At 40.8% G+C, this 21457-nt stretch overlaps 2 protein-coding genes across 6 annotated transcripts in view; one reads left to right on the top strand and one right to left on the bottom strand.

Moving 5' to 3' along the window:
• chd4b (chromodomain helicase DNA binding protein 4b) overlaps positions 1 to 5891 on the bottom strand; it is a 30147-nt gene extending 24256 nt beyond the window's left edge. For all 5 annotated transcript variants that reach the window (XM_059338759.1, XM_059338761.1, XM_059338762.1 and 2 more), the window contains exons 1-11: positions 5645 to 5891; positions 5136 to 5336; positions 4561 to 4685; positions 2945 to 3199; positions 2726 to 2841; positions 2523 to 2622; positions 2202 to 2412; positions 1598 to 1719; positions 1375 to 1495; positions 1042 to 1214; positions 224 to 469 (exon numbers count right to left, since the gene is read on the bottom strand). In XM_059338759.1, coding sequence (XP_059194742.1) covers positions 224 to 469; positions 1042 to 1214; positions 1375 to 1495; positions 1598 to 1719; positions 2202 to 2412; positions 2523 to 2622; positions 2726 to 2841; positions 2945 to 3199; positions 4561 to 4685; positions 5136 to 5199 — 1533 coding nt within the window. In that variant the 5' untranslated portion in view covers positions 5200 to 5336; positions 5645 to 5891. The remainder of the gene's footprint in view (positions 1 to 223; positions 470 to 1041; positions 1215 to 1374; positions 1496 to 1597; positions 1720 to 2201; positions 2413 to 2522; positions 2623 to 2725; positions 2842 to 2944; positions 3200 to 4560; positions 4686 to 5135; positions 5337 to 5644) is intronic.
• A 7793-nt stretch (positions 5892 to 13684) lies between these two features.
• On the top strand, positions 13685 to 19340 carry wnt4b (wingless-type MMTV integration site family, member 4b). Its single transcript, XM_059338764.1, has 8 exons — positions 13685 to 13773; positions 14150 to 14303; positions 15051 to 15135; positions 15227 to 15358; positions 16488 to 16630; positions 16711 to 16851; positions 18188 to 18350; positions 18446 to 19340. The coding sequence occupies exons 1-8, from the start codon at positions 13685 to 13687 to the stop codon at positions 18613 to 18615; spliced, it is 1077 nt and encodes a 358-aa protein (XP_059194747.1). The 3' UTR covers positions 18616 to 19340.
• The last annotated feature ends 2117 nt before the right edge of the window (positions 19341 to 21457 follow it).

Below are 21457 nucleotides of genomic sequence, written 5' to 3'. Positions count from 1 at the left end.
ATTGAGGATGTGGTGCTTGTTAATGAACTGAAGCAATTTGGCACTTGACAAGAGATTCTGTTCTTTATAATCACAGGAATGTGGTATTTATGAGACATCTGCAAAATAAAGGCTGCCATGTTTTATCTAAAGCACTGTAGGCGTGCACAAGATGGAATCTGCATTCGCATGCACACCCACGTGAGCGCGCGCAAGCTCACAAGCACCGGTGCACAGCGCTCACCTTGCAGCGGGGGCAGATCCACTCTCCATTGGGGATTTCAGGGAGAGGAGGGTTGAGGCAGTGGATGTGGTAGGAGGAGGGGCAGGTGTCACAGCAGAGCAGCTCCCCTCCATCCTTGCAAACCCGGCAGAACTCAATGTGGTGGTCGTCTTCTTCCTCCACCCCTTCATCCCTCCTGTCTTCTTCATCCTCCCCTTCAGCCTCAGAGAGATCTTCCCTGGCCTCCCACTGGATCCCCTCCTTCTCCTGGTGGCAGAGTTACAGACAGAGGGAGGTGGTGTGAGTGTGAGGGGGAGGAGGGCGGGGGGGGCAGACAGGCAGGGAAGGTATGCGGAACGGAGTGAAAGGAAAAAAGGGAGGGGAGCGGGGTGATTTTTCAAGAGCGCCAGGGGTGGGGTGTGTGTGCATTGCGTGCACGTGCGTGTGCATGTTCGCATGTGAAGCCAAGTGGAGGGAGGGGCGGGACAAGAAGAGGAAATGGGGGATGGGGGGGCCGGTGAGACATGTGGTGGGGAATAGCAGAGGATAGATGGGAGCATGAGCAAAACGGTTGGGGGGGGTGGGGGGTGGGGGGGCAGCAGAGGACAAAGAGAAATGGAGAATACAATAAAGATTTTCAAAATCACAGCTAACAAAGTCCATTTCCCAACAACCAGCCCTTTCCGTCACTGCGACTTCCCGATAAAACACTTCCACACAACAATACTTTACAGACAGGTGTAATTTTCGCACTGCTGCTTTATACTCCAGGATTCAGGCCCAGCTGTTCTAACAGTGGACCTAACAGTCTTTCCTGCACAACACTGAGAGGCACTCACACAGTGTGGGCAGCTCCACTTCCCCTCGGGGGCCTTCTCCATGTCCGGGTCCAGACAGACCATGTGATATGCTCTGGGACAGGTGTCACACAAAATGATCTCTCCTCCCTGCTGGCACACCTCACAGTAGTCCTGGTGGTCTGTCTCGTAGCCATCGCCATCCTCCGTCTCCACTGAGAGAACACACCCACAGAAGATTAGCAGGAAGAAACAAGTACAGTGACCTGGCGCATGAGGAGAAAAGCTCTTCAAATGCCTTTTGAAGCAAAAACCTTTAGACCTTGAGCTGCTGTCCGATCTGAAATCTTTGTCCAACAATATTTCAATGCTCACCTTTCTTCTTTTTCTTCGCACTCTTGGGTTTCTTTTTTCGGTTGCTGCGATTGGAGCCATCAGACACAGAGAAGCTCCCGTCGTCAAAGTCGCTGTCAACATCCGGTTCATCTTCATCACTCTGACAGAGAAACAGTGAGAGAGAGGACGTTGGGAATGACATACATAACTGTTTACATTAACAATATTTTGATTCAATGAAAAGTAGCACAAAATATCTTACAGAGGAGCGCTTCCTCTTGCTGCTGAGGCCCCCTAGTTTGATCTTGAGTGGAGCCACCTTCTTAGGTTTAGGCTTGGGTGCAGGCTTGGGTGTGGGCTTCGACTTCTTTCGAGCATTGGGACCTGAGACCAGATACAAGTTTATTAAGCAGGTAGTTGTTGTTTTTACAGAATCAGAATCAGGTTTATTGGCCAAGTATGCATACACAAACATGGAATTCATCAACCATGACTCTGGTTAACATATTCTCAATGTACAGTGGTGTGATATGGTGCAAACTGTGGATATTTAAATAATAATAATAATAATAATAATATACAAAGTGTGCAGAAAGTGTGCAAAGATGCATGAGGACAGGGCTTATTGTTCAGATGTTTCTGACACTCTTGATTCTAAAGTGTTCAAGTGTTCATTAATATTAAACAACCTTCATCTAACATTCAATTATCATATTAAGCTTTAGGGATGTCACAAAAAAGCTTTAATCTTGGTTTGGACTGGGTTTTGAGAATCGTGGAGTTTTACTGTATCGACTACTACATTTCCAGTATCCGGACGTCCCTATTAGGCTCAACAACCATGTTCCATATGACTCCTGCTTTACCTTTGCCCTCTTTGGTCTTGGCCTTGCGTAGAGGAGGTGCCGGGGCTGCTGGGGGCGCAGCAGGTGCTGGAGCAGTGGCAGGAGCAGGAGCAGGTGCAGGTGAAGCGCCAGCACCGGTCTCTGCCCCTCCGTCTGTCCCTGCCACCACCATGTTCTCCACAGCTGCAGCCACATTGGCAGCTGCAAGGGCCGCATTGGCAGTGGCGCAACCCTACAGGGGGACACAGCACATTAAAAAACTCTGCTCTCTACTGTCTAACTCACAAGAGAACAGCAATACATTACAAACAAGATTTGCAGTCTTGTTCAAGATTGCAGTACCTTCAGAGGGTTGTTGGTGCTGAATTCTCTCCACTTAGCCATCATTAAAGTCATCATCTTGGACACAGCAATTTTGGGGTTCTTGGCTGCAATCAAAGGCCTTGAGACAAAAAAGAAAAATAAAGAAATAAAGCGATTATTTATATTTCCTTACATCTTAGGTAACAATGGAGAGGCAAACATTAATATCTTTCTCTCCTTACCTGACAAACTGGCTGAAAGCCTTGTAGTTGGTGAGGGAGCTGTAGTCTTCCTGAGTAAAGACGTGGTCAATGTCTTTCATGCCCCAGGCTTCCAGCAGCTGGGAGGAGCTTTTAGGCTGCAGCGGGAGGAAAAGAAAAGCCAGGGGAGGTTAGTTTGTCACGTTAGCCCTGAAGGAATTTACTCTCCAGCTCTGCAGCTGAGTCTGAATTAATCTTTACCTGACAATCATCGTCATCATCCTCATCTTCTTCTGGTTCTGGTTCTTTACGTTTGCTCTTTGAGCTGGATGAGCCCCCTTTCTCTGCCGCTGCACCTCCTTTCTTCTTATCTTTAGCAGAGCTGGAGCGTTTCTTCTTTTTCTTCCCGGGGGCATAATCACTTCCTTCACTCTCTGACCGCACACCTCCCTCTTCTGCATCTCTCTCTGCTGCTTCGACTGCAATCAGGTGCTCTGGGGAGCTGATTGGCAACTCCTGCAAAACATAGAGCCACTTTGCAAATCACACAAACACCGGTGCTTTTATAGATATTATATATCATATCAATTAGAAATTGAAGTGTCAACCTTTTTATTTTAATTTGAAAATTATGCCACACAATTTGGATGAGGAAGCCTGGGTGGAAAGTCACACAGATCTGCCTTCAGCCATGGACCTACACTAGTCAGCACATGGCTCACTAATGTCAGGTATATTTGAAAAAATCAGTAACTAAATCTCTTGGTCGACTGACGGAAAAATAGTTGAAAACCATTTAATAATCAATTATTTGTTATCTGGAATATAATGCTGGACATTATTCACAATTTACAGGTATTGTATAAGCAAAATCATTGATTGATTAATAGAGAAAATAACTGCAGATTTAATATTATCAAATTGAATGGTTCATTTTAGCTCTAATTTTAGGAATTGTGCTGATCTGTCATCATATATCCACAGAAATTATGATAATAACTTGGGTTTTTTTATTTCTAATGGATGCAATACTGTTTCACAAAATCCAAAACATCAGTTTTTTAACATCTGCAGATGTGAAAAAGCATCAATTTCATTTAAGTCCAGGCTGGATTGGACATTTAACTTTTTTATTCTAAAATCTACCAGCCACTCAATGTATTCCCTGTTTTTGTTATTGTTTTGTTTTATTTTTTTTGGTTGGTGAGTAAAGAAAATCTTGCAACTACTTGCACATTTTACCAGCATTTAGCTGGTGGCTGGTGCTAATACCCTCCGCTGTCTGTGGGGGCTAAATTCAGGATTTGTACACTTTAGCAGTGGTCAAATTCAAGCATTTAACAAGGACTTTCAAGATCAATTTTCAAGCTTTTCCAGTATCTTACGCCGGTTGTAAATTGCATGTTTTAGATGAGTACTTACATAATAAAAGAGGGAGATTTCACTAAACCACACCAACAACAATGGTATTACACTTTTAGGAGGAACGGTCTTCATTTCAGATTGGCTACTCATTATTTTTTACATTGAACATGTGATTATCTATAGTCTATAGATGGATACAGTCCGATTGCAAGAGAAATACAGTAAGAATTTCAAGCATTTACAAGCACTTTATCCAAAATCCAAGCACTTTTTAAACCTTGAAAATACAACATTTAAATTTAAGCATTTTCAAGGATTTCAAGCACCCTTACAAACCCTGTAAATTGGTAGAAGGGGCCCTTGTTATTGTTTTGGTGTGCACCTCCAGATGTGACCCCACGTGGTGAGTTGACAGAATTGTTTACCAATTCAAATCTGACAGAAACCTCATCAGATGGGGGTCCCCAAGGCACAGCTTTAACGATATACATGAAAAGTTTTGTCAAACTGACCTCTCGGACGGGTCTCTGTCTCTTGCTAGTCCTGCTCTCTCGACTGCTCTTCTTTGCTTTCTTCTTCTTCTTTGACTTGGGGACCTCCTCTAAGTCGGAGACAGCATCCTCTGGCTCTTCCTCACCTGCGGGGACACATGCTGTCATTAGAGTGAGAAGAGACGGGTTTTTTTTTTTGCTGCTGCAGGCTGAGGAGGGGGAGGGAGGGGGGGGGGGCAGAGCTGACACGCGCACTGGCACGACTTGTCAAATGTCCGTGCACGCACGCACACACCCACACACAAACACACCGTGAATGTCACAACATGAACAGGTTGAAACTTGTCTGTTCTCCGGCTCTAAAACTTTGACAGTTCACGAGTACACTCGCGAAGACACATGGGAGCTTTGCGGTATAAAATGGGTTAAGAAATACAAGACAACACTATAAACAGTTGCTTGACAAGTTAGCTAACTAGTCTATAATGGCGAGTGACGGACTGGCTAGCTCAAGCTAACGCTAGCTTCGGCAAGTCACACAGAGCGAGATGGACCTTCTTCTGCTTCTTGTTCAGAGGGATAAAAAACGAGCTTACCGTGAAGAAGTGAGAGCTCGTCCGCGGCTCCAAAGTCTTCCCTCTCATCCTCGCTGCCCGACATTTTCGCAGCGGTTTAATTTTATGTCTTGCTGGTCGAATTAATCCCTCCTAAACCTTGCTCCTCGGTCGGCGAGGGAGGAGGGAAAATGACGTGGGACTGTTGGAGAATGGACCGGGGGTGTCCAGGAAGGGAGGGGGCTGGAAATAAATAAATAAATAAATGGCATTGGTTGGTTGGTAGCTAATCCTTCATCATATCTTCTTATTTACATATTATCTAATTGACCACCTGCGTGCTCAAACAAGTTGGATAACTAGATTATCTATGCTCTGGCATGATCCGATGTTGATTTGCAGGTATTTTTCTACACAGGAGTGAATGAAGTTTGAGTGTGGCATCCATCATGTTTCAATTATGAGCTACAGATTCGCCCTGTCCTGTGAAAACAATGCATTAAAAAAAAGTTTAAGCATTGAAACCCTACCTTCACACATTAGAAACTTACTGTGTAGTCCCGGGTCGAGGTGTGCTCCCTCTCCCTCTCTCTTTCTCTCTCGGTGCAAGAATAAATACAAGTCAGGCTGTTTGTGCGGCAGTTGTCATTTAGTGCTCATTCATTAAAGCCGGCTGAACCAATGATCAGCGAAATTAAAAAAATGAGCCGTCAATGACCCAGAACACGTTGCTCCGTGCCCCTCTTCTCTCTCCCCCAACCTTACAGGCAGAGCTTAGCTAACATCCTCACAAACACACAAAGGGGGCAGACATCCCATAATAATCCCCCCCTCCCACACTCACACAGGACTCTGCATAGTTACCTCGCAACGGACAGACCATAATACTCAGCCTGCCCCCACCCCCCTCCACCACGCGCGCGCACGCACGTACGCACGTACACTGCCACTACTACTAGACATGCATGCACCAGGCTCATTGCATGCACACTCCTTCCCCTTTCCACGAGCAGTCCCAGCCCCCTTAGCAACCCCGTTGTCATGGTGACACCTCCCCTCCCCTGAGCTCCTCGACAGACCATAATACTCCAGCAGTGGCAGCATACATCCCATAATATACAACTCCTAAAAAGACAAGAAAAGGAAAAAAAACAGTCACATGGTCTCCAGGGGAGCTCAAGTCCACTGGTGACAGACCATAATACTCACTGAGCATCCACCTGAGAGTGAGCGTGACTATGCCAAGAAGTCAAAGGAGCCTCCACTTTTGTTGTGATCCAAAAGCAGGTACGCCTACAGCAGTGCGTGCAGGTCAAACAGGCCTGCTGAGTGTGGTGGTGTCACAGAGCTGGATGTGTGTCAAACACTGATGATGCGTACAACGTGGCTCAGCACCCCTGATGCACAACCAGGCCTCCTGTCACCGTTTCGTTATCACAGACAGACTGCATTACATCGGAGTGGTTTGCAAAGAAGATTATATGTATGATCAAGTTATTCGAGTCAGGTCAACAGGTGTGTAAGTCCACAAGAGTAATGGCAGGTGCACATTATAGCATACCAATAGATCTGCTTTAGTGGCATGCAGGTCAAAGTGAGTAAACTGATTCATAAAAAACAGAAAATGTTGCTTTCAAGTTTACTTTGTAGTGCAAGTAAATAAAATTTGAGTAACACCTCATTAGAGACTCATCAAATCGGTAGACATGAATGTGAAAGTTAGGGTGGTAAATGGTATGAGTTTGTCAAGATGTGACATTCAGGGCACACCACATCAATTACAGATGGCAATTATACTGCAGGACTACAAAAAAAAGTGTCAAATCATTTAACTAAAACATCTATTACAGGTTTCCTCCGGCTGCTCTTTTCTCCGCTTAGTTCCAGTGCTGCGGCACATTGTAGCTTTGTAGAAATCTTTAAAAACAATAAATAAAAGTGGTCGCGAAATAATCATTTTGGCTCAGCAGGGTCTGTTTTGCTCGTGGCAATTTCAAAGTAAAAGCATTTGAATGAGCAAGAGGAGCGCAGAGGGAGCACTTGAAGGCCACATGTGAGCTTAATTATTCTGTATACAGATTCAGATACACTGTGAGAAAGGCACACTCATCTTACCCTCCCTGATTTGCACTTTTTTATCCATCACATGCTGTTCTTACAATTCTTTCAAGTGCAACATATGCCATCAGGTGTGCAAGTCCACACGAATTACAGCAGGTGTACATCAAACCACTCGAGAAGGTCAAAGATGAGTCAACTGATTCATAAAACACACAAAATGTTGCCTTCAAGTTCAGTTTGTAGTGCAGTAAATACAATTTAAGTTGCAGCACACCAGAGACGTAAATATGACTGTGAAAATTAGGTTGTTAAATGGTAATACAATTGCCAAGATGGGACATTCAAAGCACATGACAGATGGATTTGTTTTACTGTATAAGAAGTGTCAAATAAATTAATTTTAACAGCCATTACATTCCCCACCAGCTGCACTGTTCTCCATGTGCTTCTGATGCTGCTTCTTACTTTGTGAAATCTTTAAAACAACTGCTACATGATCATTTTGGCTCAACTGTTTTATTCATGTGGCTATTTCAAAGTAAAAGCACTTGAATGTGCAACAAGTTCCAAATAATAATGCAGAATGAGCACTTGAAGGCCACATGTGTTCAATCATTCTGTATACAGACTTACTGATACACTCTTGAGAGGCATCTTAACATCTCTGAATTGCACTCCTTTATCTTGTGTTTGTCACATCTGTCTCATTGACCAAGAAGATTGTGATCCGACTGTCCAGGATCGGGTCCTTCAAGAGAAATACAGGCCAAAAGGGTGATAGTAGGTGTAGGCCATGCATGTATTTTAAGCTGAGGTTAAGTGTTGCAGGTCAAAAGCAAGTATTTTTTGTCTACAGTGCTGAAATTAATTCATAAAAACACACATTTCTGCCTTCAGGTTCTGTTTGGAATACAGTAAATAAGACATGAGCTGCTGCACATCTCAGACCCATCCAAGCAATAATTGGAATATACACAGACATGGAAAAAATGATTAGACCACCCTTGTTTTCTTCAATTCCTTGTTTATTCTAATGCCTGGTACAACTAAAGGTACATTGGACAAATATGATGATAGCAAAAAAAATAGCTCATAAGAATTTTTAAGAGCTAATATCTAGCCATTTTCCATGTTTTTCTTGAAAATGTTTTTGGTTATTATCAAGAAAACCATGGAAAATGTCTAGATATCAGCTCTTAAATTCAACTCTTATGAGCTATTTTTGTTGTTATCATTATATTTGCCCACACAAATGTACCTTTAGTTGTACCAGGCATTAAAATTAAAAATAACAAAAGAATGAAGAAAACAAGGGTGGTCTAAAAAAATTTCCATGACTGTACATCTATAAATATGTAAATGACTGTATAAAAAAAGGGTTTTCATTGATACCAGAATTACCACTTAAGGGTCTGAGCACGCTCCACACATAGATGGCTAAAATAACACACACTGTGCAAAATATAAAGCCAAATAGATTCACTAAAACATGCAGCTGCACATTTCGCCACTTGGTTCTGATGTTGCAGCACACTGTGGCTCTGTGCAGCTTGATTTATAAAATACAAAGAAATAAAAGTTGCAGCTAAACGATGATTTAGGCTTTATAAAGTTTGCTTTGTCCTTACAAGTATATTAAAGTGGAAGCCCTCGATTGCTCAACAGGTCTTATTTTAAATGTTTGAACTCAAATGAGAGCTCAGAAGGAGCACTTGAAGGCCACACAAGAATCAACCCTTGCTGCACACAGACTTAATGATACGCAGTGAGAGGCATTCAGTCATTTATACCTCTTTGAAATGCACTTCTTAATCAAACTGAACCTGATTTAGAGATGTGTTATAATGTCACAGTATATGCACCATGTTCCGCTGGCTGCTATCAGACATAAATCTTACAAAAAAGATCAGTTAATCAGGAATTAACCTCTTAAGTTTTCAGCCTTAAATTGTAGTTTAGGTAGTTAAATTATCTGTTTAACATGTACGGTATGTTTCATTCAATCTTGTTCCAGCTCTTTATTAAAGCTCCTTGATGTTTACACTGGGGGGAAATAAATAGCACCACCGTTGTTTCAATTAGATGTCATGTGCATCGTTTAATAACATTCAGCCTGATATATTTGGTATGTGAAGAATTTTTGGGATCTCTACTATAATTTGAAATAAAGTTCAGTTTGCTTGAATGTTTGGCTGCTTGTCAAGAGATTTGTAAACGACTTTCTGACCCGCTGGCAGGCTGCTGCTTGGTAAAACGTTTTGAAAGTTACAGTTTACATCTTAACATTGAGACCAACAGACTGCATTTTAATTAGGTTTTCTACATTTTAAATGGGTATCTCTTCTAGTTTTTAAAGACACATATGAGCTTTTATTCCAGATGTCAATATACAGTCATAGGAAAAATGATTAGATCATTGTTTTCTTCAAATTCTTCATTTTGATAACTGGTACAACTAAAGGTACATTTGTTTGGACAAATATAATGATAAACAACACAATTAGCTCATGAGAATTTAATTTAAGAGCTGATATCTAGACATTTTCCATGGTTTTCTTGATAATGAATTTGGTTGTTTTTATCATTATATTTGTCCAAACCAGTGTACCTTTAGTTGTACCAGGCATTAAATGAACAAGAAAGCAAGGAGAAGTTCACAGTTACAACAACATTATTCATTTTTTTCACTTTTACCAGCTAATACCTATTGTATTGTAGCTCTGTGCTTTTCTCCTTGAAGGCCAGAAATGCATTCATGCACCCTGAGAACAATATTTCATGAACTGCATTCATCTTTGTGTATTCTGGTTCTTAGCAGCAAATCTTTCTGTTGTATCAGAGATGATATTTTCTGCATGTCGGGTTCAGTAGATATAGTAAGAAACCAGGGCATGAACCATCAAATTGTGAGCCCGGAGGCCTTCCACGGCTTCCTCCATTACTGGTCACACTGCAATATTCCCCGTTGTATGGTACATGCAGATCGCATAGCAACAAAGGCCTATGTCTGGCCGTTGTCTGTTACTATCGCTTGAATGCCCCTTACACACACGCATGTATGCGCGTGCACACGGACTCACGTGCAGCGCCGTCACCATCACCTCCTCCTACTCCCTCTATCCCATATGTACTGCCATCTTTCTACCTCAACCCCCCCTCCGCCCACCCCCACCCAACACTACCATCATCCCATAATATTCATGGGTCGTCCATTCCCTCTGCCCCCTCCCCCCCATGTGCACACAGCTCACCGCCCACTCTGCCACCCCCACTTCCCTGCCTGACAACACCACCGCCTGCCATCCCATAATATTCATGCACACGCTCCACACACATTCATACACAGCAGTGCGTTCTGCTCTTTGTTGGCAGAGATGCCTGAGCAGTGTGAGCGTGCTGAGGCAGGTCGCCCTCAAGTGCGGAGAAGTAACAAAGCAAATGAAAGGTGGTGGGTCACATTTCTATCATAATGACCTTGGGCGGCGATGTGGTCATGAGGTCCAGAGTCACCCTGAGGCGTCATCCTAGAAAGAGGCCCATCATCCATCCTGTGGTAAGCATCAGTGGACAAGGATCGGTTTAGAGTTGCCCCACCTCACAGCAGAGTCTCTCAAAGTCTGCTGCTGCCTCCCACTAGAACAGAGGGAATACAAGTCATCTCTATGTATGTCATGCTGAAGCTTTAACAAGCATCTCTTTAGGCTCTGCAACCTGGCTACAGTCAATCAGTGCAGGACCAGTTCAGCATGATAAAATGTCCACAAAATGGGGGAAAGATAAAGATAAAAAAAAAGAGGGCAAGTTATTTACGAGAGAGGGGTGAAGGGATGAGCATAACAGAGGCGCCGGACATGACAGTGGCCAGCTCATCACCATGGCGTTGCTGTGGGAGACAGCGGAAGACGTCACTTGGAGAAACAGGGGACACAAAGGAGGAATACGACACGAGGAGGACAAGAAAAGGAGGGAAGGGGGCCTACAAGAAACCTGTCTTTGCAGATATAGACAGAGGAAAACGTGTGTGTGTGTGTGTGTGTGTGTGTGTGTGTGTGTGTGTGTGTGGTGACCATTTACTCAAGCACTGGGTGTCAGAGGGTTCAGGTGAAAGTGCCACCGACTCCTGGACTGGGACTGTGAGTGGACTGACTCATCTGATTCAACAATAGATTTGTATTTATTGGCCTCTGGGATTAAAAATAAGATGTATCCAATGTTCAATTTATTCATCCATTAAATAAAGAAAATTATAGTGCTCCCATTCTAATCAGCCAACACTGATAACAAAAGATCGGCTACCAAATAATTACCCATAAAATAAAACCATAGATTCAAATTAAAGCACCAGCAAAGCCATGGTGTAACCACAAGTTGGACAAAATTGAGTTCAGAGAATCTAAAAAAGATCATAAATCATAATGGCATACACGTGCAATTTTTGAAAGTGAGACATGTAAAACCAATCTGCAGTTACTGCAATCTGGGGAGGCTAAAATGAAGGTTTTACAATTTATCAGTTCCACAGTTTGACTAGGTAGACTTCAAAACTAGTATAAAAAATGCTTTAAAAATTGGATTTAAATTAGAATAAGATTAGAGTTTAGATCATTCTTACAAACTTTTGGTTGTGTTGTGAAAAAACAAAACAAGAAATAATACTCTTTTACAACGCCTACAGGTAAAAGAAATGTTTGTTTTTTTTCAAATATTGTGAAGTTTCAGCTTTGTGTTTCTAGTTATATAGGCTACTATTCTTAGAAGTGAAAGATATTCTCTGTAATGTTACGTCACTGGCTAAACAGAGAGACAAAAGGAGGGAAAACTACCAAATAAACTGTAAAAGAAAGCGCACTTGAGTTGAATAATCACTTTGTGCAAATGATTTGCAGTAAATAAAGATTAATCATGCGCCACAGTCTATACTGTACATTATGCTGTGTTCCTCAGTGCATCAATGAATAAGACATTATTTGGAGTTGTTCATGTTTTGCTCTCAACTATTAAATAAATCCACACATATCATTTTTTTCCCTAAAATGTGTAACAACCTGCTTTGTTATTTTTTACTGCTTTTTCCTAACCCCAGTGTAACACCCATCCGCTCTCTCCTTATGCCCTCCTTTCCCTCCTACCTCGTGATTTATTTGCCTCAGTTCCAATATTTGTCGGCAGTGTGTTTTCTTCCCCTTGTCTAAATGTCACCCCTTCTTCTAAGACAATATAGGGAGTGGGAGAGAGGGAGAACGAGAGGGCAAATGTGGGGGAGATAGAGGAAGGGGAGGTTAGAGTGGGGTGGGGGGGAGACTCGTAAAATGAGCAACAAAGTTTGGGAAAATTAAACATTAGGTAAGACACTTTTCACATGCATATACACGTATGTGGAAACAGAAATGCTGTGTCATAGTTTATGATGTGGGGATTTCTTGCGGGACTTTTCTGGGATCAATATCCCTGCTGAGTATTTCCACAGAGGAAACAAAAGGCTTCAGTTTGTCTTCTCATAAAATGTTTCTCAGCAGCAAATGCACTGCAGCAAACACATTAACATGCACGGGTGGAAAACATATAAAAATGAGGAAAAGAAGCAATGCACACGTCTATTTGTGATTATCATTCAAAGGGACATAATCTCCAGTGCGAGCTCAGATTTGAGGTCTCATGCCAAACAAACACAAAAGAACACATACTTACACTCTTAATACTTACGTGGTACAACTATTATGCTTCCCTCCTCCCCTCCCTCGGCATCAATCCACACCCTGGAGCACGCCTGTCCTCTCTCTCCCACCCTCATTCTCTACCTCCTTTATAACCCATCACTCCCATCTCACTGCTCTCACTCATTCTGGCTGTTTCGACCTGGAATGGACACATTTGTTTTCTGGGGACGAAACTGAGCACTTGCTGACACAATGTTTTTCTAAAAATTGAACATACTAGCACTTTTGGATTTTAAACTTTGTTTTTTTGTTGTTGGTGGTGGTAGTTTCCACTGGTATGTTCAATTAAATTGGACATGTGGACTTATTTTTGTGTCTCAAGGATGAGGTTTGCTGGCAGTTTGTAAAACATTCCTGTGAGCATGCTTTCGCTGTCGCTGACAGCACAAGTGAAGAAACTGATGAGCAACTTTACTGTTTGAAACTGGGATTAAATTTCAATTTGATCAACACAATATTGAAAGGATAACTGGATTTCGCAGGACTATGAACTGGTAAGAAACTTTTACTTTTGTAGATCAAACTGCAGTTTTAAGGCTGCAGCAGCATGATCACACAGGTTAAAACTTAAATATTAGTCATGAAATTGTTTTTTTTTTAAGTTTCAACTCTGATCAACTATATTGCTTTGTCTCTGATCTGTGAACTTGTCATTTCAACAGATATGTGGGGATCTTCCCCAGACTTTGGACCAGAAACATAAACCAACAACACAACCAGCAGAGACAGATCACTTTGACTGTGGAGACGGGCAGCGTGCTGTCCAAAGACCCAGCCTGACGCACGGAGAGGGACAGACAGACAGACAGTCTGATGCCAACTGTCTCCACTGTCAATCTCACGGCACCACTCCTCCTCCTGTTGCTATGGGCAACCCACCCCACCATGGCAACCAACTGGCTGTAAGTCTAGCGTGCGAGGGGAGGAAGAGAAAGAGGGAGTTTGTTTGTCATGCTATAACTTTTAAAAGATGGTGACATGTCTCTAAATCTCTTTCAGTCGCTCCCCTCTCTTTCTTTGTCTCACTCCTGGTGACCTTTTCTCTTTTCTTTCACTGTGTCTTCTCTGTCTTCTCTGCCTGTTCTTCCCCTTGTTTCCATCCTCTCTAAAACTCTGCCCGGTCGTTACCTCTTCATCCTTTTTGTACCCTCTTTTCTCTTTTTCATGCGCTCTTCCTCTTTCACTCCCTCCCCTTTTCTTCATTATACATCTTCTCTTTTTGCCCCCCCTCCTCTTGTCCAATAACCTGCTCTGAGTCCGTTTACCTTTGTGTCCCAGCTCCCTGGCGAGGCTGCCTCGCTCCAGGCCCGTGTCTGGTGCTGCTCCATGTGCGCGGCTGAGGGGGCTGACCCCGGGGCAGGTGGGGGTGTGCAGGGCGCGAGGGGAGGTCATGGAGTCCGTACGCAAGGCAGCAGAGATGGTCATAGAAGAGGTACGCAAGTCTCAGGGTTGACCTGCAGGCAAAACACCTCAATACACCAACAGGATCCATTTCCAAAGTCAAATTTAAACACTTTTCAAGCATTCTGCAAGGTGCATTTTCACGCTTTTCCAGCATCTTGCAGCTGTGGTTAATTACATATTTGTGTACTGATTATTTCACTTCATCACATTTAATTAGATGTTATTGTGCTATAAACAATGGAACATTATGTTTCATGAGAGCATTCTACAGCAAAGAAAGTTTGCAAATGTGTCACTTGTTTGAAAGGATACATGGCATCCTACAGTCATTGAAAAAATGATTAGACCATCCTTGTTTTCTTCAATTTCTTGTTCATTAATGCCTGGTACAACTAAAGGTCAATTTGTTTAGACAAATATAATGATAACAACAAAATAGCTCATAAGAGTTTAATTTAAGCGCTGATATCTAGCCATTTTCAATGGTTTTCTTGATAATAATTTTGGTTATTATCAAGAAAACCATAGAAAATGGCTAGATATCAGAACAAGAAAATGAAGAAAACAAGGGTGGTCTAATCATTTTTTCCAGACTGTATATAACCTAATTTAAAGCACTTTCTTCAAAATCCAAACAATTTTCTAACCTTTAAAACACCAGATTAAAAAGCATATATATTCAAGGATTTCAGCACTTGCAAGAACTCTGTACTAATGTAATAATGCAATCATCAGAGCCTCCTATCTCACTGCTATATGTTTGCCACTAACTCAGTGCCAGCACCAGTTCAGAAACCGCCGCTGGAACTGCACCACCACCCCACGTGGGATCAATGTATTCGGCAGAGTCATGAACCAAGGTATCCTAATATTGGAAACGTGTCATGCTGGTAAACTCAAACGCTGCTCACATGAATCATTTCAGCATCATTTGCTCTCTTTTGGTTGCAGGGACTCGTGAGGCGGCCTTCGTGCATGCTTTGTCCTCAGCAGCCGTGGCAGTGGCTGTGACCCGAGCCTGCACCCGCGGCGAGCTGGAGAGGTGTGGCTGTGACAGGAAGGTCAGGGGGGTCAGCCCCGAGGGTGAGCTTGGATTCTATTGCATGAAAATGTGACGGGTAAATCCGCACTGAGTCACAAAAAACCTGCTGCTTACTCTGCTTTCTGTGCTTCGTAACTTTCAAGCATGGAGCACTAATGTCTGCATCGCAGGCAGTGATGGGAGTATTTTCCCATCAGTTGTCCAAGTGCTGCAACATTACTGATTAGATTGTGGCCATAAGTGCAACACGTACAGCAGAGTAGCAGCTGCTTCTCTGTGATCCAGCCAATTTTTTTTAGCTTTAGTTTAGTTTAGTTTTACACTGCACAAAAGGGGTGTCTAAAAACAGGATAAAAACACTGCATCTGAGGGAAATGATCTTGCTGCATGGACAGATAATTTTACTTGACAAGATGTCTTGAATTAAGATTCTTAAATCTAGAAATAAGCATGTTGAACAATTAAAATAAGAAATTAACTCTTTAAACAAGATAAATTATCTAACACTTCTAAATCTAGGTTGTTTTTTATCTCGGTAAGAACCAAATAATTTGCTGTGTAGTTTTTTATTTTGCATAATAATAAGACAAAAAAGAAAAGGATAAAAAAACAACAAAAGGAAGGTGCAAGGTAGCGGCAAGAAACCCAAAAGGGCTTATACAGGCCTCTACCTATATTATGTTTATATTACCTATATAAAAGTTAAACTAAAAACAAATAACTATGAAATAGAAAAAAATGAGCAAAATTATAATGTTAAAAAGTAAAATAAAAGTGTAGAAATGTATGTGTGTGTGTGTGTGTGTGTGTGTGTGTGTGTGTGTGTGTACCATTTAGTGACCTGAGCAATCAGAGCAGCCACTAAACTGCTCTTGTATGTGTTAAGAGGAAAACTGTATTGAACTATTAAATTGATTATTCCAGTATTGTACCTCTGTATTTTAAGGAAAATTGACCAAGGGTGGTACGACAGTGAGGCGGGTGAAATCTTGTCAATTGCCTAGTATTGTACTTATGTTGACATGGAATTATTCACTGAAAGCTTTAGGAATGGAATTTGGACGATACATGTACTTAAAGATAAAAATGCGTATTTGTTAGCTTTAAATTAGAATGTGCAGTCGTTTCAAGGTTGCAGTAACCTTCAGTGCCGTTTCTGTTCAACCACAGGCTTCCAGTGGTCAGGGTGCAGTGATAACCTGTCCTATGGCGTGGCTTTCTCCCAAACGTTTGTGGATGAACCAGAGCGAGCCAAGGGGCTGTCAGCAGGGCGACCACTCATGAACCTTCATAACAACGAGGCCGGCCGAAAGGTTGGTTGTTGCAACAATTTCTTTGTCATCTCTGAGATTCAATTTGCTCTGCTCTCTATTCACCGTTCTCTCATCCTCAGGCCATCCTTCACAACATGCAGGTGGAGTGTAAGTGTCATGGCGTCTCCGGCTCCTGTGAGTTGAGGACCTGCTGGAAGGTCATGCCTCCTTTCAGGCGCGTCGGCGTGGTGCTCAAGGAACGCTTTGATGGAGCCACAGAGGTATCAGAATACATGAAGCAGTCAGATACTTTATCAATGTTAAAGCTCCCCTTCTGTACTGCCCTACAAAGCCTAACTGCTTTAACTTAGCAAATGGAAAAACTGAAAAAAATGTGTGGGTTATATGTAGATAAGTGATATAACACTTATTTCTACATGTATTGATGTAATTTTTATGCTCAAAAATCATGAAGATTTATTTGACCTTTGACCCCAAAAACGGAGTTACTGCATTGCTGTAAAAGGTTCTAATAGTAATGCAAAAACAGAGTGGAGTAAGTAAGTTTCAGCTTTTATATTTTGTTTTCAGTGAATAAACATTTTCAATTTAAATTTGGTAACAGTGTATTTGAAAGTGTTTAACAACTCTATTCAAAGATGTGCATATTTTAGACTTAATGTTACGAAGAAACATTATTTTTTTAGTCTAAATATATTATCTCACTTTTTAGCTTAATCACTATCCAGATAATAGTTTCCCTTTGAAATAAACTTATAATTTACATTATTTCTATGTTTAAATTAGTTTATCCAAAGCAGATCGTGGTAAGTGCAATTACTGCTTGGTTTTGAGTTGGATTTTGTGGTTTTTATATAATTATTTCTCTGAAATAAAGCAAAATTGAAATCTAAAACTTTGTCACAAGCTAATACAGACATAAAGGGGTTCATTTTTAGTTATAACTCAGTTTCGACCAAAAATGTAGTTACTGCAGTTAGGCTTTGTAGGGCAGTATATCTCTGTCAACATTACAACAGTCGAGGTGTGAATCCCCAGAGGCCCCACGATACAATTTTATCCTGATACTTGAGTCACGATTCGATATTATTGCGATATTATTGCTATTTTAAGCATTTTGCGATATGGTGAGTATTGCGATACAAATATATTGCGATTTAACTGTTTAACTGCATTGTGTGTCCACAAAATTGAATTAAATCAAGAAATGTTTTGTCAAATAAGAGAAAATTCTCAGTCTATTCATCTCACTTCAGTCTTTTTATTCCTCCACAATAAGAGTCAAACCCACAGACTGACCAACAAAGTATTCAGTCAAACTGAACTGAACTGATATCAAACATGTATGGATGCCAACAACTGCAGCATTTTCTCAAACTTTCCTCAACTTTAAGCTTCACTGCTCTGAATTCTTTTAGATCTCCAGTATCTACATTATATTCCTAAAAGTGAGTCCGTTACGGCCTCCGGAAAAAAACCCCAGAAAATATCAATACTTGGCGGCCATGAATCGATATATTGCCACGCAAAAGATCGCGATACCATGCTGTATCGATTTTTTGCCTTCACCTCTAGTCAACATAATCCTCCTCTTAGGTTCGCCTGACTCGTATAGGATCCAGGACAGCCCTGCTCCCCCGTGACCCCCAGGTCAAACCCCCTGCTGCCAGAGACCTTGTGTACCTTGCGCCCTCCCCAGATTTCTGCCATCTCGACCCTGACAATGGGATCCCTGGGACAGCTGGTCGGAGATGTAACGGTAAGACACTCTCACAGGAAAACAATCAAGATTGTCCAATTTATCCATGAAAAAAAAAAGAAAAAATATGCCACTCTCTTCTAAAAACCCACCAGGAACCTCTCGGCTGGCACCAGATGGCTGTGAGCTGGTGTGCTGTGGGCCGGGGTACAGAGCGGGCCGGGCTGAGGTGGTGCAGCGCTGCTCCTGCAAGTTCTCCTGGTGCTGCTCCGTCCGCTGCCAGCAGTGCAAGAACACAGTCACCATTCACACCTGCAGAGTCTAAGAGGGCCCCAACAAGACCGAACCAGCCGAGCAGAGAGAAAAACAGCAAGACAGACCCTCCTGGACACAAGACGGGATAAGGACAACATAGACAAACAAACCTAATTCACACTTTTAGCACCAAATCTTAAATTCTGGTCCTAACTTTACTCATTTTTGACTGAAGCAGTGCAGCCAGAGTTAAGTTTGAGGATTCTGTTGTAAAAGCAGCAAAGTTAGAGCACACTTAAAAAGAAAAGAAAAATGACAAAGCATCAACAGTAACTTAGGTAAAAACTAGGCCTGTCACGAAAACACATTTTTAGCATGATACATTTTCCCAGAAACTATTACGATAAACAATAGTATCGTATAGATGTTGTTTTAGTTTCATAACGATATTAGAGGATAATAAGTACATCCTTTTCCACATATATACATTTATAAACCAAGAATATTAAACATTGGAACTGAAATTTGGAAAAGAAATATTAAACTATCCTAGATAAATAAAACATAAACAACCACAACAAATAAAATAGACTTCCAGGCTCTTAACAACACATTGCAATGAGATTATCACTATGTATTATATTATTTTATTATTAAAATAACATAAACAGCTGGAATGGCTGCTTGGGAAATATGTTTTTTTGGGGGGCAATTCATACTGCCTGTCAAACATTTGCAGCATTACTTTAAACACAACAGAAAAAAAGCACAAAAAGTCAATATATTGAGTCCAGAAAAAAACTATTGTGTCCATTTTTATAAATCGAACGATAAGTCGATATAGTAATTATCGTGACAGGCCTAGTAAAAACAAAATTCACTTTGAGACGGACATGTGGGCAGACAGACATGCAACTACACATGAACAGAAACTCAACAGTTAATCTCACATTGAACTGACAAAGCTTTTAAAGCTGAACTTAACCACAACTAACAGGGAAACATTGCAGCACTATTCTTATTTTATGCAAACTATTTGTTTTGTGTCATAGACTAGCAGGTCTTTCAACATTTACTGTATTTATGTCTTCTTCTCTGTTCTGGTTTATTTATTTGTATATCTGAGTCTTTGCTTCACTTCAGCGACATCTTAAAATAGCAAAAATAACTTTTACTGACATCCGTGTCTGTCTTGTGTTTTGCCACTCACCTTCATGTGAAACTCTTGTATGTTCCTGCAAAAGCAGTGCTTTTAGGTCTGTTCAAGAAATCTAATAAATACTGTAGTACTGTATCCAAAACACCTTTAAATGTTTTTCTTGAGTTTGTTATTGATCAGATGTTTCTAAGACACTTTTAATTGCAAACTGAAGTTAACATAGCTGTACACAACTCTCACAGCATTAATATACAGACATGTAAAAATTATTGTTCATTTTAATGCCTGGAAAAACTAAAGGTTCATTTGTTTGGACAAATAAAATGATAACAACAAAAATAGCTCATAAGAGTCTAATTGAAGAGCTGATATCTAGACATTTTCCATAGTTTTCTTGATAATAACCAAAATTATTATCAAGAAAATCATGGATAATTGCTAGATATCAGCTCTTAAAATAAACTCTTGAGATATGTTTTGTTGATTATTACATTTGTCCAATCAAATGTACCTTTAGTTTTTACCAGGCATTAAAATTAACTTGAAATTGAAGAAAACAATGGTCTGATAATTTTTTTACATGACTGTAACAGTCAACAACTATTTATTATGTAAAGATATAGTGGAGTAATGGAGTCCTGACCAGAGAATGACATCACACTCTGTGTTTTAATCAGAGCTTTTCTGTTCGTTGTTGACAACAAACTGTGAGTCCCTGTGTGTCCCACTCTGCTCTGCTCTCATACATTGGGTATCACTGAAAATGCCCCCTTGGGTTACACTGTTAGGTCTGTCCCCACTGTTAATGTTTTTAAGACTTTTTGTAGTGGCATTAGCAATGTTGAGAGCTATGTTCAGGCAATAGATATGATCAGAATGCTGTGTAAAGCCACTTTAAAAGGTACCCTGTACCCTGAGTTTTTGACCACTTGAGGCACTACGGAGCATTGTTTGATAATTTCCCCTCAACCAGTGGTGGAAAAAAGTATTCAGATCCTTTACTAAAGTAAAAGTAGTAATACCACACTGCGAAATTACTCCACTACAAGTAAAAGTCTTGCATTCAAAACTTACTTCAGTAAAAGTACAAAAGTCTCAGCATCATAATGTACTTAAAGTATCTAAAGTAAAAGTACTCGTCATGCAGAATGGACCCACTCAGATTGTTATACAGTCAAGGAAAAAAATATTACACACCCCTTGTTTTCTTCAATGTATTGTTCATTTTAATTTCTGGTAGAACTAAAGGTACATTTGTTTGGACAAATATAATGATAACAACAAAAATAGCTCATAAGAGTTTAATTTAAGAGTTGATATCTAGCCATTTTCCATGATTTCTTGATAATGATTTTGGTTATTATCAAGAAAACCATCGAAAATGGCTAGATATCAGCTCTTAAATTAAACATAACATTATATTTATCCAAACAAATGTACCTTCAGTTGTACTAGGCACTAAAATGAACAAGATATTGAAGAAAAAGGGTGGTCTAATAATTATTTCCATGACTGTATATATTCAAAATATTGGTATTGATGCATTTATGTAAGCAGCACTTTACTTCAGTAAAGATTTCACTTCTTAATTTACTATTATGAGGTTAAATTACAAAAAAACAAAGTCTAATCACTTTAAATGTATCATGTTTTTATGTTAAATCTTTACCTGGAAAGTAACTAAAGCTGGCAGCTAAATGTAGTGGAGTAAAAAGTACAATATTTGCCTCAAAATGTAGTTGAGTAGAAGTAT

The sequence above is a fragment of the Centropristis striata genome, chromosome 8 (genome assembly GCF_030273125.1).
Source record: "Centropristis striata isolate RG_2023a ecotype Rhode Island chromosome 8, C.striata_1.0, whole genome shotgun sequence".
NCBI classification, from domain to species: Eukaryota; Metazoa; Chordata; class Actinopteri; order Perciformes; family Serranidae; genus Centropristis; species Centropristis striata.
Note: the sequence above shows the minus strand (reverse complement) of the source record. Positions and strands in the feature narration are given on the sequence as shown.